Raw genomic sequence first — 18,241 nt, 5'->3', positions numbered from 1 at the left:
CTAAGACAATAGTTTCAAACGATGGCAACTTTTTCTAATAGAAAGTACCCGAAGCCTGCACTACGTCATATACATGTATTTAATTAGCATATTTCTGGTGTCATTACGTTACGTAACAGCATAGTGTCAGCTCTTAACGTTAGGTTGCTTCTCTCCTTTGCTCACAATGTATATTATAATTTATAATACAACCAAATTCCCAAATAAACCAGCTGTTCCTTCCAATCTGCTCTGAGCTAAAGTCCTAGATTATAATTCTGTAAATCTGACAATCACTTTACAAATCGGATAAAGACAATGCTTGTGGTGTGATTCAGACTATATTTACATGTGAAAATATAATTAGTAATAACATACTAAATGCATAAAACACCACACAAAATGCCAGCCTAAGTGTTAATTGCAATGCTATTTTGTAAACCGAAAAAATGAGACTGTGAGAAAATAAATGTTTTATATTCACAGTTATTCACACAGTAAAATAACCGTATCAGCAACACACAACCTCTCACACCTCTTAAGGATCATGCTAATACCCATTTCACAAGGGCCAAAAGTGCAAACTTGTGCCCAGTATAATGCATATACTGTATAAAGCCAATTTAAGACACAATTGATATAAAACAGTTAGACCAAGTACAAGTAGATCCTCACTGCCAACAATTAGAGAACTCGAGTAGTTTTGAAAGCCACAAGCTTGTGAGTTGTAAATATATTACGTATGATACAGAAACTTCAGTGCTCATATTGTAAAAATGGATAAAATTCCTGCATCATTGCTGGTTGCTCTGCTCATTCTTAAGCACAATTTCCCTCTGGCATAACATTAAAATTGTGCAGGGCTAAAAAAGACGTTCTTTTTTCATAATAATGTAGTAAAAACAATTTGGCTGAATCTAGAGATGTCACTATGTTAGTGTTAACAATGACAGCAGAGTTGCATATTAAGTCCATGTGCTCTCATATGCTCTTTAATCAGTCAGCAGCAGTAACTGCTGGGAGTCTTCAGGAACGGCCCGGCTTAAGATGGAGAACCATGGAGCTCCAGCTGCAGGAGGAGAAGAGGGGGACGGTGTGGGAGGAGCAGCTGCCATCAATCCAGTAGCCACTCCACTGGTCAGACCAACCCTCTGTTTTAGGATCTGAAAGGATAATAATTTTTATTTATATTTATAGAGCACCTTTCCAACACCCAAGGTTACTTTACAAAGTCAGGTTTAAGGAACAGAACCAAATAAACATCAATATGAAAGCACAGTAAACATACCAAGGGCTGGAAGTAATATACAGAAGTTGCTTACAAAGTTAGGTAAGAGATACAGAGCGGATTTAGATAAATATGTCCATAACAAGGTACAATTTACAGACCAAGGAGTAATATTCAAAGAAAAGAGGTTTTTGAAGGAGAGAAGGGAGGATACAACACTTTATATTGAGAAAGGGCAGTCACAATGTTAACTTATATGAATTGTATAAATCTCAAAATAATTACAAATATATAAAATATTTAATATATAATATTTTTAATGGCGCATTCAGTAGTTTGGTGCGGTTAACACACCCACCACCCAAATTATTTTCTAGACCACTCTATAAAACTTACATTTACACAAAACACAAGATATGGTTAACATTCTGATTGAAATGACTTATCTCAAATAACAGGACTTGACAGTTTACAGTGCTGAAATGATGCATTATTTTACAGACTAACCTGCCGAAGTCTGTCCTCATACCGTTGATCTGGTTCTAAAGGTTGCTTGTCTGGGACTGGCACTTTCCAGCGGTCCATTTCTGCCCTCAACTCTACACCATCTAACAGTACCACAGGGTCTAATGCATTGTTGTTTATTAGCTCCACCAGACACTCTTTATAATGTACCCTAAAAGTGAGCATAACATTTAAGAAAATCTCTTACTTTGTTGTACTTATGGAAGAACATAGTTCAGTGAATGATAAAGAATAAGCGTTCCTTACGTGCAGTAATCACTGTATTCTGGGAGAGCTGGTCGTCCACATGGCTCCTCCTTCACAGCTCCTGATTCTTGGAACTCCATTACACCACAAATACCTACAAGGGACACATAAACGTACTGTATTTCAACTGTACTGTGACGCATCTAAACTAGAGATGCAGCGAAATCAATTTTGTAATTGGAACACCAAAACTGAAGTCGAAATGCTAATTAAACGTCAACTAATCTATTTCGGCGGAACCAAAAGATTGCTATGTTGGATGAAAATTTTCATTGATGCACCAACATTAATCTGAACATACAATATTCATATGTCAAAACAGAAGATGCACCTTTAGAGTGTCCCCCCGCTGTATTTTTGGGGCTGAACATGAGAGGATGTGATACCCCATAGTGCTGAAAAGATAAATAAAATTAGTTTAGCCAGTTTAACTGTGGCAGGGTATAATGGTGGCTTCCTGATTATGCTAGACCACAGTAAAGAGGTCTGTCACCTGCAACAGGGTCCGTAGTCTCGGGACACTCCAGTCTCTCAGATGATATAGGCAGTTTCGAGGGTGATGAGCATGTAACCCCTTAGCTCCGCACTTGGTAGAAAAATTACAGGCCTGCAAGGACAACATATGCTCATTAATAGATACAGAGCTCTGTGGTAACTATAATGACGACTGCTGAGAGAACTAAACTTACAGAGCCTTGTTTAAATGGCTGACTGCAGCCTCCGCAGAATTCATGCTGGCACTGAGTGCATTTGAAATGCAAACAGCCTCCTCTGGCCAGGAAGAAGCGAAATTTGCATTTTGGACAGTCTGAAAGGAGCAAGAACTTTACAACCTTGGAAAGTTCCAAAAGGCACTTAGAACCAAGAACCTTCAGTGAGAGTTTTTGTTTTACCTATTTTGTTCCTGCTGAGAAGCTGCTCCAGCCTTGAGTTTTGGTACTCAGGGCTGTTGAGTTGCTCCCACTCTTTGAACTTCTGGCATGAGATTCCTTCATGCTGTTGAGCCCACTAGACAACAAACACCCAGATCAACAGCCTCCATCAATATGAGATTACAAGGACCAGCACAATGCAGGGGCTCAGCAGTAAGAATTGTTTAGTTCAGATGTTTACTTGTCTGGCCAACTTTGTCCCAGAAACTATAACATTTATATAATAATGTTATAGATTTTAGTAACATGTATTTATATATGCACTGTCATTCAAAAGCATAGTCATATTGGGAAACATCATTACATTTTTTTAAAGAACAAGGCTGCATTTATTTAAACAAAAACCATAAAAATAGTCATGTAAAATACTGTTACAATCAAGAGACATTTCTTCTTATTATCAAAGTTGAAAACAGTAAAGAAATGTCTTAACTATAATTTTTAATCAAAAGTTTACTTTTGATAAAATCTTATTGTCTCAAACGTTTGAACAGTAGTGTAAATATTGGTTCTCATTAATTGCTAAGTTAATATTTATACAAAATATTGAGTTATGAATATCTGCAAAGTATATAGCTTACATCACAGAACTTTATATGACAGCTAAAAACCTCACACTTATGTTGGAAGACTAAGGCGTCTGATGTAAAGCAGGGGTGCCCAACCCTGTTCCTGGCGATCGACTGTCCTGCAAAGTTTAGCTCCACCTCTAATCAAACACACCTGAAGCAACTAATTAAGGTCCTCAGGATCGTGTGAAAATTAAAGGCAAGTGATTAGAGTTGGAGCTAAACTTTGCAGGACAGTCGATCGCCAGGAACAGGGTTGGGCACCCCTGATGTAGAGCATCGTTGTTTGTAAAGGCAAAACCTACCGGCTTTTTACATTGAAAGCATGTGCTTTTCCCACAGCTAGGGCAGTCCATCCTCATCCTGTCTGCTTCATGAAGGAGCCCAAAGCAACACTAAAAAACAAAGACAACTTTACAAAAATATAAACAGACATAAATTGCTATCATGGTCAGACCTGAAATTATACTGTATAAACTATCTGCGAATAACAGAACTCACATGTGCACACCAACGGAAGTTGGGCATTTCCTGCAGTGCCTGGTCCCTGAGCTTCCTCTGGAAGAGCTCATGGATCTGGGGGTCCAAATAATACCTGATCTATAGATACAAAATGATTTACAGTTATTAATATTCTAAATTCAACTTCATATGGTCCAAAAATAAAAAAAAATAAAAAACATGTTTGGAGCTCCACACCTGTGTGTCGAGTAAACTGAAGTATTCCATAGACTCCTCCCTGCGGCCTATTTGTACATCAGGAAGATTACAGAGGGGACACACAGCATGTACTATATTCTTCTCCTTAATGACAGAGGAGAAGTACTTCTTAAAACAGCTCTCACAGAATGTGCAAGAGCAGTGTGTCATGGTGACCATCTGAAAAAAGAAACGAGAGGCAGATACTACATTTAGGAATGAAAAATAGCCTACTGTGCATTATCCACATGTGTAAAATAAAATGACAACTAATATCAGGGCTCAACAGCAAGGATGGCTTATGTCTTCGTACCAGAGAGAGAGAGTTTTATATAAAATGCTAAATAAAATGTAATTGCCCAGTGAAATACAACAACAAGTCCTGAAAAGCATTAATCATAATAATTTAATTATATTCTGATAATTAAATATTATAATAATTTTTAAAGAAGTCACTTATGAGCACTACAGCTGCATTTATTCTATTAAAAATACAGTAAAAATTGTATTACTGTTAAATATTACTACAATTTAAAATATCTGCTTTCTATTTAAAAATATTTTACAATGTAATTTATTCCTGTCATGGCAAAGCCAAATTCTCAGCAGCCATTACTCCAGTCTTTGGTGTCACATGATCCTTCAGAAATCATTATAATGTGCCAATTTGGTGCTCAAGAAACATTTTATTTTCAATGTTGAAAACCGTTATGCTGCTTAATATTTTTTGTGGAAAATGTGATAATATTTTGTGACATTACAAATATCTTTACTGTTACTCTTTTGATTAAATGAATGCATGCCTTGCTGAATAAAAGTATTAATTTCATTTAAAAAAATCTTAATGATCCCAAACTTTAGAACAGTAGTGTGTTAATTATCAACATCAAATAACAATAAAACCACATACTGCATAATAATTTGAGGTACATGAGGTTCCATATTTTTAGGTCAAGAACACAATTAATTTATTCTCACCCTGTTGAAGGAAACTTGCTCCTGGCATATAGGGCAATCATGGCAGAGATATTTCAGGGCAGAGGGGAGGTCTCGGCACGACTGCACTGCTTCCAAGACATCTGTGGAGCTGAAACTGCACCCTTCCAGACTCAAGATACTCCTAAACATCTCAGCTTTCTCACCTTGGACACCACCTGGGATCTGGTAGTAGGTTCTTTATGTAGTGCAATCCTGTACAAAATGAGTGAGTAAGAAAAACGTTGAATTTGGCCTTCTCTTACCTCCATGCCTTCAAACCTCTTCAGCTGAATAGGAAATTGCTGCTCATTAATGGTAATCAGCCTGTCAGGATGCCTCAGAACACGCTCTGCATCTGGAAAAATAAAAAAAATAAACCGTAAACCTTTCACTGAAATAGTACCGGTACAGTGGTCCTTCTTTAGTGGAGGTTATCAGTGATGCCCCATAGTACCTCTCTGTTGTCTGAAGAGCACCCAGGCCTGGTCTGGCAGTGCTGCAGGGTACTTGACATCCAGAACTTCTCCTCCTGCATTCTGCCTCCGCTGGAAGAAGATAGTGAGCTTGTTCTTCATCTTGCTGGGAGAGACGCCCACAGGAAGCCTGCTCACCACCACCTTGTGACGGTCATCCACTAAGCCTGAATGAACTTCACCACAATCCTGCCACGCTCCTCCAGCATCTTCATGAAAAAATTGAAGTCTGTTTTAGTTCAGTGTAACATCTGCGCTGTGTAATAATCATTTGCATGTTACGCTGAACATATGTTTAATACATATGTTTTTAAAATCAGATAATGAAAAGTACATCCAGCAACTGGATGTCAAGCTCATTTATAATTTATTTTTATAGATCCAGTGAAACTGCTGGATGGTTCCTGTGTTAATGTATTTCCGACTGGATTTGTGTGGAACATACAGTATTTGAGCTGCTTGATTTGCTACTTTCTAGTCCGCGAATGATGGTACAGAAGGCAACAGTTGGGTTCCGGAAGTGAAATCCTATTGATTTTCTCCATAGGGTAATAGATTTTTAACAATGCCTTATAAACCGTTTAAGAAAGACCTGCGTTGAGCTTTTGTGAAAGCCATCAAATAGCATTATTTCAACTTAATTTTCGAATAATCAAGGTAAAGAGTCAAATTTCCAGTGTAAAACTACCTGACCTGTGATTCTACAAATAAATAGGCACCAATCAGACAATTGCAACAAGCAAATCATGTTGAAGGTTATTTACCTCTCTCCCTGTTGCTCAATTGGTACATGTTGACAACTCTTTGTAATTGAAGGCTTTTGAACTGGTCATTTATGTCATCAACATTAGAAGCATTACTGGTGGGAGCTGAAGCAGAGATAATCCTTAATTAATTAAAAAAAATTTAAGAAGGGTGCTTTAAAATATTACAGCTGAATAATAAAAAAAACAAAAAAAAAAAACATATTACCTGAGGCAGGAGAAATAAATGGGTTTGTTTGGTGGTTAGCCTCCAAAGCTTGTGCACCAAATGTGATCCCGAAATCCAGCAGCTCTTGCGTGTATGATCTCCTTACCCCGCTCACCTCTGTTTCACTGGCTTGATTCAGGATCATCTGGGACTTTGTACTCTTGGGTAGGCCTAGGGAAAGAAACCTTATGGTTAGCCAGGAATAGAAAATGAAAGTCTGAATCAATTTATGGCACGAAACCAGTAAATTTAATCATTGTATTAGATCAGCATGCTTTCTGCTTCCATGATGGAGATTTCAGCTTTTTCTACCAACCCACTAAAGATCATAGATTCACACATACTCTAACACACTCAGTCGTGGTGATCATTTGGCACAAACGCTTACTGTGAATAACATTTTTCGTTAATTAAAATAAATGTGAACTGAAATAAAATAAAATCTAAAAAGAAATTTAAAATAATAATTTACATTTTTTTAACTTCCTTTATGAGAAATCTTATGAGATGTGTTGCTTTGGCATATAGCTGAAAAAAAAAAAAAATAAATAATAAATAAAATTATATATATATATATATATATATATATATATATATATATATATATATATTATTTATTTCAGCTAGTTGGTAGTTTCAGCTAGTTAGTTTTCAGCTATTTCTCATTTTCATTTAGTTCAACTTGATGTACTAAAATAACTGGGAAAAAAAAAAAAAAAGAATAAAAAAAATGGCATGGACATATTAAAATAAAGAAACAAATAAATTGAAAAAACAAAAAGCTTACTAAAACTTTAGCTAAAATAACAGTGGCAACATAAAAATAAAAACTAATTAAACACATTTAAAGAAAACGTATCAGTATATCAGTGACACTAAAATTGGTATATAGAGAGTACTAAATATTTTTTCATAAACCTGAAACTCTGAAGTAGTGAACAATTCATGCTAGTATTCAGGAGAAAATCAATGTTTACTGTTGCTGGCATGCTGAGGCACAGATGAGATGGATGCTCCACGTTGAGCTGTTGATATTTTTTGCACTGAACTGCTGCCTGTATGAGGCCAGCTGCGGAACAAACAAACAAAAAGAAAGACTGAAGATTACAGAAGTATCCACTGATCATTAAAAAGGGACTAAACTGAGATACTAGTGTCAAATGTTTTTGATAAGAATGACCGAACCAAAACTCAAACAAGCACTGACCTGCCATAGGACGAAACATGATTCGGTTGAACTACCAGTTCAGCTGGCAGGTGTTTTGCTTGAGAATGTATTGGAGGGGTTCGGACTGGATAGGTGGCAAAAAGAGGAGCTTCACGTTTAAAAGCGGCAATCATCTCTTCCAAAACTATCGACAAGTTTGACCAGCCCTGGAAATAAAACATTTAAATCCAGAGTGAAATATAAAAATGATTAACTTTGAGTAAGTAAACGGGATATAACTACACAACTAACTTACAATCTTCCAGTTGCTGAGACAGTGGAGAAGAACACGACCATTGGCATCAACATTGCTGCTTTTAGCATTGATGATCATGGAGGGTGAAGGGCAGACGAAGCACCTGGGTGGGTTTTTGGGATGGGTCTCATGAATCCAGATGCAAACCGGAATGTTGTACGTAGCACCTTTGTAACAACATGTTACATATTTAATGAGCTTCAGAAAGCAATTACAATCACTGGAAGGGATAAATTATAGGTTACAGCAAAGCTATAGAAACTAGTTACCTTCATATGTTACAGGAACGGTGCCACCCAAATAAACCAACTTCTTTTTATCATTGTTGGGATAGACTGCAGAACGAGAAGAGAACCAAACTCAGGAAATACACATGCAAGAAAATGTGCACAGTACGTAAAAAGTCTACATGGCAGTTAGACACTTGTTTTGAAAGTATTTTTATGGATTATATGGGAGACAGGGATTTGTCAGTCTGTACACCCATGAATATTTGTCAGTGTATAGTGCAAGTCTATTCCAGGATAGGCACAAACAAAGCCAAGTCATACCAAAAATATAAAAACTTTAACACAGTACTGTTCAAAAGTTTGGACTTTGGAGCCAGATAAATAAAATAATGACTATTACAACTTGGTAACAAAAAATGGTATTGAACATACACTATATTGCCAAAAGTATTCGCTCATCTGCCTTTAGATGCATATGAACTTAAGTGACATCCCATTCTTAATCCATAGGGTTTAATATGACGTCGGCCAACCCTTTGCAGCTATAACAGCTTCAACTCTTCTGGAAAGGCTTTCCACAAGGTTTAGGAGTGTGTTTATGGGAATTTTTGACCATTCTTCCAGAAGGGCATTTGTGAGGTCAGACACTGATGTTGGACGAGAAGGCCTGGTTCGCAGTCTTCGCTCTAATTCATCCCAAAGGTATTCTATCGGGTTGAGGTCAGGACTCTGTGCAGGCCAGTCAAGTTCTTCCACACCAAACTGGCTCATACATGTCTTTATGGACCTTGCTTTGTGCACAGGAAGGGGCCATCCCTTGCTGTCATTGCTGTCATTCCCAATCACTTCCACTTTGTTATAATACCGCTGACAGTTAACTGTGGAATATTTAGTAGCGAGGAAATTTCACGACTGGACTTGTTGCACAGGTGGCATCCTATCACAGGACCACGCTGAAATTCACTGTGCTCCTGACAGCGGCCCATTCTTTCACAAATGTTTGTAGAAGCAGTCAGCATGCCTAGGAGCTTCATTTTATACACCTGTGGCCATGGAAGTGAACACCTGAATTAAATTATTTGGATGGGTGAGCGAATACTTTTGGCAATATAGTGTAGCTTTGGAAAAAAGAAACCAATTGAATTTAATTGTTTAAATTTATAATATTAATTCATGTGATAACTTGCCCTGATCTGACATTAATGAAATTTGGTTAAAATTGTCTTTTGACTTTTGTCTGCATGTACCGTGTGCCCTTGTGGTTTTGTTGTGTTAACTGCTATTGCAAAAAAAGAAGATTTGTTTTTAAAAATTCAAATATTTTAATTGGACCTAGTTATTAAAGACAGCCTTGTGACAACTTCCTAATGTGACAAAGCCTCAATTATTAATTGCCATAAAGTGAAATGACAGCTACACACACTAATCCATTTAACTACTGCTTAAACTACACAGGTTCAAAAACATTGTTGTCAGACCCCTGGTGTGCTTTCAAAGATAAACTTACAATAATAATCCACATATAGCTGCAGGTGTGGAAAATCTGCCGACATGTCTTTGATGTCATCAAGCACCTCATTGGGGTAACAGTAATTACACTAGTGAGAAAAGATGAAGACAGTCATCAGTAAACAAGATGATCTCGATGCACCACAACCTCAACAAGACACATTTACCATGGTGACCTATACCATAGTTACGACATCTTTTGTGTTTACAACAAAAGTGTGGTAACCTGGTATTAATCACCACTGTCAAATACAACATAAACAAAATGACAGAAGATTCTGAAAGGAGAAACAATATCATTTATAAGGGAGTTTATCATGATTTCCGACCTGACAACTATACTAAAATATCTAGTTATGCATGTCATCCTTAATACTGCAGTAGCGCTAACCTAATTATCTTATTAGCTCATGAACAATTACAGTCTGGTAAACCATAGCTGCTGCCTCGCTAGTAAACATACCTCGAGAAGTGTTTGATACTCCAGATCAGCTGTAACGCGCGACATCCTCTAACTTTAACTGCACGAGCACCGCTCATGCATTCAGCATCAGGCAATTTTACAATAAAAGAGGGAAATCATATCTGTTGCTTCTTCCATTGTTTAAGTTTACATGTCATTCAGCCAGTTTTGGTTTCTTTTGCCATGAACGTCAATACGTCTCGTTGATACCGAAAGTTCAAAGTGGATGCAGAAGTCCGCCATTTTGAGTGTGGCAGGAAGTTAGCTTTTTGAATTTTTCCGGTATTTGTTTTTTCAGCTGAATTTAATTTGTGTTCTGGATAACGGCATGGGTATAGAGGCAAAGGTCAAATATATATTAAAACAATATTCCTGATTGTCGAGCCTAATGTGGATGTAAACACCGCCCACTGATGTAGTAGTAGTAGTAGTAGTAGTAGTACCGCTGGATGTCAGTATAACACATACAATCTCTCCATCACTGCTCTGGTGCTGCATCCTAATACACAGAGAGAAAGAACAAGTGCAATGTGAAGTACTGAGCGGTTTAGAGTCGATGTAGGTTGATCATTTATCTAGGTTATCGTGGATGGTCTGTTGCTATTAAGGAACTTTTGTTTTTCTCTCATATACACTTATTTTCTTCTTCTATTAAACACAGAAAGTATAGCCTACAAAATGTGTAATGACACATTTTTATCAAGTTAATAAAAGGAAAGTCCATTTGCTTGTAAATTCATTCTACCACACATTTAGTTTCCAGTACGGTGGCCGAGAGAGCTCAACGCGCTGCAACTTCAGAAAACACATGCAAATAGACAAAACACCAGCAAATCAAGAACACATCTTCATCATTTTGACAACACATACGCTGCAAATGCTCACAACACATGCAAATTGAGAAACACTGCAAATCCTCACAACACATGCAAATTAAGAAACGCTGCATGGACCACAATGGAAATGTTTCAAGGGGACCCAAAAAAAGTGACGGACCAGCTGGTATTTGCTTATTGTGCAGTGGCTATTGGTTGAGTTGTTGGTGAACTGAAAGGTGAGTGGTTTTTTTTTTTTGTTGTTGTTGTTGTTTATTTTAACACCCTGATTGCATGATTTCTTTGTCTTTTGGATATTATTAGATTAATAATGACAAATTACACGATTAACGTTATTATGTAAGATGGCTAATTTATCCTCAACTAAATATAATTTCAAGGTTAATGAAAATAAATTTGCAATGCTTCATTAATTGTTAAAACCAGGTCAAAACAAAAATGTCAGTAAGAATAATATTTTAAAATGTATTCAGGCCCTTTTAGTAGGCTAATGAAAGAAAGGACATTTGCATGTGTTGTGAGGATTTGCAGCGTTTCTGAATTTGCATGTGTTGTGAGGATTTGCAGCGTTTCTCAATTTGCATGTGTTGTGAGCATTTGCAGCGTTTCTCAATTTGCATGTGTTGTGAGCATTTGCAGCATTTCTCAATTTGCATGTGTTGCATTTGCAGCGTTTCTCAATTTGCATGTGTTGTGAGCATTTGCAGCATTTCTCAATTTGCATGTGTTGCATTTGCAGCGTTTCTCAATTTGCATGTGTTGTGAGGATTTGCAGCGTTTCTCAATTTGCATGTGTTGTGAGCATTTGCAGCGTTTCTCAATTTGCATGTGTTGTGAGCATTTGCAGCGTATGTGTTGTCAAAATGATGATGTTTTCTTGATTTGCTGGTGTTTTGTCTATTTGCATGTGTTTTCTGAAGTTGCAGCGCGTTGAGCTCTCTCGGCCACCGTATGTATTCCAGAGTAAAAATGCACACTGCAATGTGTTTGCATGTGCAATAATGACAAAACATGTAGACCTATTATGAAGCTACAAAGCTGAAAAGCACAAAGGAATTGTGTAATAAGGAATTATTTCAAATTAGCCTGTTTTTCATTTTATAAATATCTGAAAATGTAGGCAAAAAGTTGTCACAAAAGAGGTATATTTTTTTAAACGAATCTCTTGCTTCTGTCAGGAAATGACAGTAGGCCTAATGTACAGTATCTTGAAAAGATAGGCTAGGCTATTTGTTTATATGTCTGTTTATAAGTTTAATATATATTTGAATTTGTTTTGTGGTTTTGGGGGTGAATGTAATGGGATTTTTAGAAAATAGAGTAAAAATGTAATGAAATTTTGTATTTGCCTTTTTAAAACTTTTCAGGTAAAGTTGTAGAACATATTTGATCTCAAAAATCAATAAAGATCATGCTTCTTAAAACCTTGTAATTGTATTTCCAAACCAATCTTCCTTCATAAAACAACTGTTCAAACATTATGAGAAAGAAAAAGTGTGATTCACTGGCCATCTCATGGTTTTATAGTGACAGACAGCATCTAGAATTTAAGCTCCATTTGGCCAAAACAATCTTGCGCTATCCTACCGAGATAACACAGACTAATTTTCTGACTTATTTCCCATCCTCCAAGTTCATTTTTTTCTGAACCCATGAGGTGACCAGAACACAGGACTGAGTGGGTGGACAGACAGGCCTCAGAAAGAAAAAAAAAGTGATTTATGATGGAGAGGTAAAGATAAGAGAAGCAGTGAAACGAATGTAGTTGTCACTCAATTGTGATGGCATGACCCGGGTTTCCACTGATGACAATGTCTACCTGCCATGTGTGATTATGCTATAGTGTGAAGGTGACCTCCAGGAGAATGAGCAAGTCCTCTGAAAGAGGGGCTGGGGAAATAGACATTCTGATAGATGTTATCTTTTGATTTTCAGTATAATTTCAACTTTATTTTCTTTTAGTTATTCGACCAGATGTTTTAAATATAAATGCTCATTGTATGTTCCCTATATTCTTACTCTCTGAAATAGCCTTCTTGTTGTTGAGTGGTCAGTTGCAGCTTTCAGCAGTCAAATATTTCCTACTGCTAGCAGCTGCCCATAAGAATGCTATATCTTTATGTTAATATTTTAACACTTTACGTTTCAACACGGAAGTAGGCTACTTCCTGTGAGACTTCTGATTCATTAGTCACTATGGGTAAATAATTAGAAGAAGCCTCGCACATTCAAGTTACAAAGGGTCACCCCTTTGCTTACGATAAAAATAACTAAACTGAAACAATTGCTGCTTTCATATCTCTCATATCACATCTCAAACTCATTTTATACAAACACAGCTTGCACCATCTCAGTTATTGATCCTGACGTGAAAATGATAGTGTTCGACTCGATTTATGCCGACTTGTAATGGACCATAGCGTAAATAATAAAACAAATATTTAAAATCATGTACACATATTAATTTATTTGATGAATAGCTGAATAATAAGTACAGTCAGCCATTCATTATCACAAAATAAATTCCTTCAGGCTCTGCATCGTGGTGTATTTTGAGATAATGGTCAACTAACTGTACATTGTCTATTACATATTTCAGCACATTAAAAATGCCAGTGAGCCGACTAACAAGATTGCTTTTTGCAAAGCATTCCAGGACACAATAAAGATAATTGTTTCCCAGACACACGCTAAAATTTTTTGGTGCGAATTGCTTGGTTGTAGCATAACAGCTTTCTCTAGCCAAGGTGAGATGGTCTCTCAGGTCCAGGCCTCATTGTGCCACTGCCCTACTTCCAGACAATGGAAGCACACTTCATTGCACAGGCTCTCCATGCATTTCACTTTGGCAACAGAAGGCCTTCTTCGCTATTGCCCCTGGAGTGAATTTACCCCAGCTGTGCATTAAGCCTTGCAAGTCCCCCTCTCTCATCACATACACACACATAACCACAAAGTGCGCACACAAGGCTCCACGGTCTTTATTGGTTCAGGGTTAGGCTGTACACAGCTGCTGCGCACACTTGAAGCCAGGCTCAAACAGACCGATGCTGTCTGAGGGCCCATTTGAAAACCTCTCTGAGGTTCAATAATGGAGACATTACTAGCAGCTAAGTCTCTTTGTCACATGTGAAGTTTTCCACATGAAAGTGGGCATGCGTTGCACACGCCTTCCTGGAAGGATATAAAAGTCCCACAGGCATCAAGATCCCTTTAAATTAGTGGGCGTGCAAGACTTTGCGGGGACTGAGAAAGCTAGGCTATTGGTCCCGACCAAATAGCTCTAATTAAAACCTGTTGCAGGGTGGAGGGCTGTCAGGGTGGGAATGTGAAGTCAAAGCATTCCAAATGGAAAAGACCCCAAACTCCCCTTAACAAGGTTTTCGATCTACAAGCTTTAAAATAAAGCAGGCTGACAGAGTTTCATGCATTGATTTATTACATACTGCACAAAGACAGTTTCATAATTCAAAATCCACAACTAATGATTGTATCATTTGCCATATGCCAACTTCTGTGGAAAAGTAGTTTAAAAATCTAGTGCCAAAAATAAGGAATTAAAGAAAAAATCCTACTTGTTCTTGTGTTCTACATGTCTGTATCCACCTTATTTTGCAACACGGATGTAAGCTATTTTCTGTGAATCTACAAGACATCCATTTCATTATCTGCTCTGCTACTACAATAATAAATGTAGTAAATGGTAAAACTATTTGCACTACAAACCAGCTTGTTTATGAACATGAGGTTTCACTTTATTTGAAGGTGTCCTTGTCACAGTGTAATTATACATTTAAGTACTGAGTAATATTAATTAATTACATGTACTTTCTAGGTTTCGGATTAGAGTTTGGTTTAGGGTTATTGCATGTAATTATGCATTCTTTTGTGCTAATACTTTAGTAAGTACATGTAACATGTGTAACAAGGACACCTTAAAATAAAGTGTTACCGAGTAAGATAATTCATTAAAATCATAGGAAATACTAGTTTGCAATATCAAACAGCATATCAGGCTTTTTTTGCGCTGCTAAAATAACTGAAAGCAGAAGACCAGAAGTACAAATTGCAGCACACTTTTGTTAAAAATGAGCCAGGCTATGTGCATACGCGATAGTGTGGAAATTTCTCAATGTTGTTGAGTTTCTGTATGAGTGTATTTACCAAAAATAATTTTTATGCATTTTTTTGTGCTTTTGAACTGGTTGAAGGCTAAAGAGGCCTTGTCAGATCCACTCCAGCCCAGAGAGGGGGCACTCTAATGGGGTTTGTCATCTGATAATGATAGCTCACAGCCATGAGCCGCCAGAGGTTTAGGGGAGAGGTGCAGGAAGGGAAGGGATCCATAATGATTTGGCATCTCTTAATGAGAGCCAGTGGGCATCCCTGACCAGTGCTCAGCTTGCTTTACTACAGGGAAATGGCAAGAGAGAAACCCCCCACTGGAAAAGAGCAGTCGGCCGTTAACCCTTCAGCCTGCCGCAGCATATTTACCATCAGCACCTCTCAAAAGCTATTCACGCCTGCATTAACCCTTTAATCATTTACAAGTGCACATTTAACACAAGCTTTGTTATTAGGTCAGAGAAAAATGGCATTCAGCCTGAAAAGCCCATAGCAGAGTAACATTAGGTCTACTGCATAGAAACATCTACTTTATGTTTCACATAACAGATGGTCAACAGTAAGGATTGTAGGATTTTTAATGAATGAATTGGTAAATTCCTCTGTAAAATAAGTATTTGGTCAATAACAAACAAGCAAGATTTCTGGCTCTCACAGACCTGTAACTTCTTCTTTAAGAGGCTCCTCTGTCCTCCACTCGTTACCTGTATTAATGGCACCTGTTTGAACTCGTTATCAGTATAAAAGACACCTGTCCACAAGCTCAAACAATCACACCCCAAAATTCACTATGGCCAAGACCAGAGAGCTGTCGAAGGACACCAGAAACAAAATTGTAGACCTGCACCAGGCTGGGAAGACTGAATCTGCAATAGGCAAGCAGCTTGGTGTGAAGAAATCAACTGTGGGAGCAATTATTAGAAAAAGGAAGACATACAAGACCACTGATAATCTCCCTCGATCTAGGGCTGTAGTACTCGAGTCCGGACTCGAGAAGTTTTATGGTTTTATGGTTTTTCTGTCGTTAAACATCTTTTAATAACTAGAGCGCCGCGTTTTTAGAAAGCTGTTTCATGCACGAGACACTGCAAGAAACGCAAGCGCAACAGTCAAACGTGTCCATGTTTACATAGAAAAAACAATGGAAAAGCAGCGTAATCAAATAAAAAAACCTGTGAAGAACTACAACTGTATGTCTGATATTTCATGTTTGCATCAGGGTGACAGGCTGAAAACTACTGTTCATTGTTTTTACAGAGCATTTATAGTTCATAATAGCACTCTAGGTGTTATACCTTCAGTTATTTTGAATTTGAATTACTTGAGAATTTTTTAAGCATTTTTCTTGCATTATTTCTGAACATATAGGCCTATGCATAAGAAAAGTTTGTACAAGATGTAGTTGTAGTTCATGCATCTTTTCTGCAAAGATATTTAGTGATTTGTTTAACATCTACATCATGATGACAACTTCATGTGTGTGGTGCACTTAGAATAGAATTTTCTTTAACTAGAGGTTTAATAAAGTTGCTTGAATCATGTAGTAGTTATATTTTCAAGTTGACTAGTTAAAATTGTACAAAATCAAGAATTGGTCAAATATTCTATGAAAATCTTTTTTTTTTGCCACATCATCCAGCCTAGAAACAAATAAAAAAAAACCTTCCAATTTTTAATTTCTTTAATTTTTCAATCTTTAATTGTCTGTTCTCTAAATGAACTAAATGATTTTTATTTCTACTATTAAAAATGGCCTCAGCTTAACACCTGTAATTCTGTCTAAATCCCCCTATCCCTGGGGGATATCTATTGCACCTATATCATATGGCCTAAGGTAAACAGCAAACAAATGCATGCGCGGCCACACACAGAGCTGAAGGTGTTTATATGCTACACAGCCTTGCTTGGGAGGGTTACATTGTACTATGGTTTCTTTAGGACAGGAGTCTTAAAACTTGGTCCTGGAGGGCTGTTGTCCTGCAGAATTCTGCTCCAACCCTTATCAAACACACCTGAAACAGCTAATCTAAGCGTACTAGAAATTTACAGGCAGGTGTGTTGAGGCAAGTTGGAGCTAAACTCTGCAGTTTGGACACCCTGCTTTAAAACAAGTAACAAGTTCAAGAATGGGAACATGTTGATTTATTTTTTAGACTTATGTTGCTTGTTCTTTGTAATATTTTCCATTGGCAGCCCAGAATGTGATTGTTACACTATAATACAAATGCTGAAAATGTGAAGTTGCACTTCAGTTTATGTGACTTTAGTGAAATTGCTAAACCTAAAGTAAATAAAATAGCCTAATTTGAACCTACAGTGTTGCTGCACATGCTTTTAGATCATTACAAATAATAATGCAAAATTATTATCTTAGAATAGAAGATATGCTGTCTCTCGTGTCACATAAATTATCAATAGTCAAGTATGTGGTTTTGAAGAAGATGCTTTTATTTTCTTTCTGTTTTGACTCTCTCATTTGCACTTGGACTTGACTTGGACTCAAACCTCTTTGGACTTGGTCTTGATTCGGACTCGATAGTCCTGGTCTTGGACTTGTCTTGGACTCGACAAAGGTGGACTTGACTACAGCCCTACCTCGATCAGGGGCTCCACGCAAGATCTCACCCCGTGGGGTCAAAATGATCACAAGAACGGTGAGCAAAAATCCCAGAACCACACGGGGGACCTAGTGAATGACCTGCAGAGAGCTGGGACCAAAGTAACAAAGGCTACCATCAGTAACACACTACGCCGCCAGGGACTCAAATCCTGCAGTGCCAGACGTGTCCCCCTGCTTAAGCCAGTACGTGTCTGGCTTTGCTACAGAGCATTTGGATGATCCAGAAGAGGATTGGGAGAATGTCATATGGTCAGATGAAACCAAAACAGAACTTTTTGGTAAAAACTCAACTCGTCGTGTTTGGAGGAGAAAGAATGCCGAGTTGCATCCAAAGAACACCATACCTACTGTGAAGCATGGGGTGGAAACATCATGCTTTGGGGCTGTTTTTCTG

At 37.5% G+C, this 18,241-nt stretch overlaps 1 protein-coding gene across 2 annotated transcripts; it reads right to left on the bottom strand.

Moving 5' to 3' along the window:
* Nucleotides 1–52: 52 nt before the first annotated feature.
* LOC306845597 (uncharacterized protein) lies at nt 53–11,059 on the bottom strand. Of its 2 annotated transcripts, none has more exons than XM_079378480.1 (21): nt 10,267–11,059; nt 9,802–9,892; nt 8,334–8,399; nt 8,065–8,231; nt 7,809–7,975; nt 7,579–7,670; nt 6,602–6,772; nt 6,394–6,498; nt 5,611–5,838; nt 5,420–5,511; nt 5,157–5,339; nt 4,179–4,358; nt 3,981–4,079; nt 3,785–3,874; nt 2,872–2,986; nt 2,668–2,786; nt 2,472–2,585; nt 2,310–2,373; nt 1,979–2,072; nt 1,715–1,883; nt 53–1,142 (listed from the first exon to the last, which is right to left on the bottom strand). In XM_079378480.1, the coding sequence occupies exons 1-21, from the start codon at nt 10,309–10,311 to the stop codon at nt 972–974; spliced, it is 2,622 nt and encodes an 873-aa protein (XP_079234606.1). In that variant the 5' UTR covers nt 10,312–11,059; the 3' UTR covers nt 53–971. The 2 variants fall into 2 exon arrangements, with proteins under 2 accessions (XP_079234606.1, XP_079234607.1); XM_079378481.1 differs by having other exon boundaries at nt 1,715–1,833; nt 10,267–11,016.
* Between the last annotated feature and the right edge of the window lie 7,182 nt (nt 11,060–18,241).

Source organism: Barbus barbus (genome assembly GCF_936440315.1).
Source record: "Barbus barbus genome assembly, chromosome: 26".
NCBI lineage: Eukaryota > Metazoa > Chordata > Actinopteri > Cypriniformes > Cyprinidae > Barbus > Barbus barbus.
The sequence above is the reverse complement of the archived record's forward strand: the minus strand, read 5'-3'. Positions and strand labels throughout refer to the sequence as shown.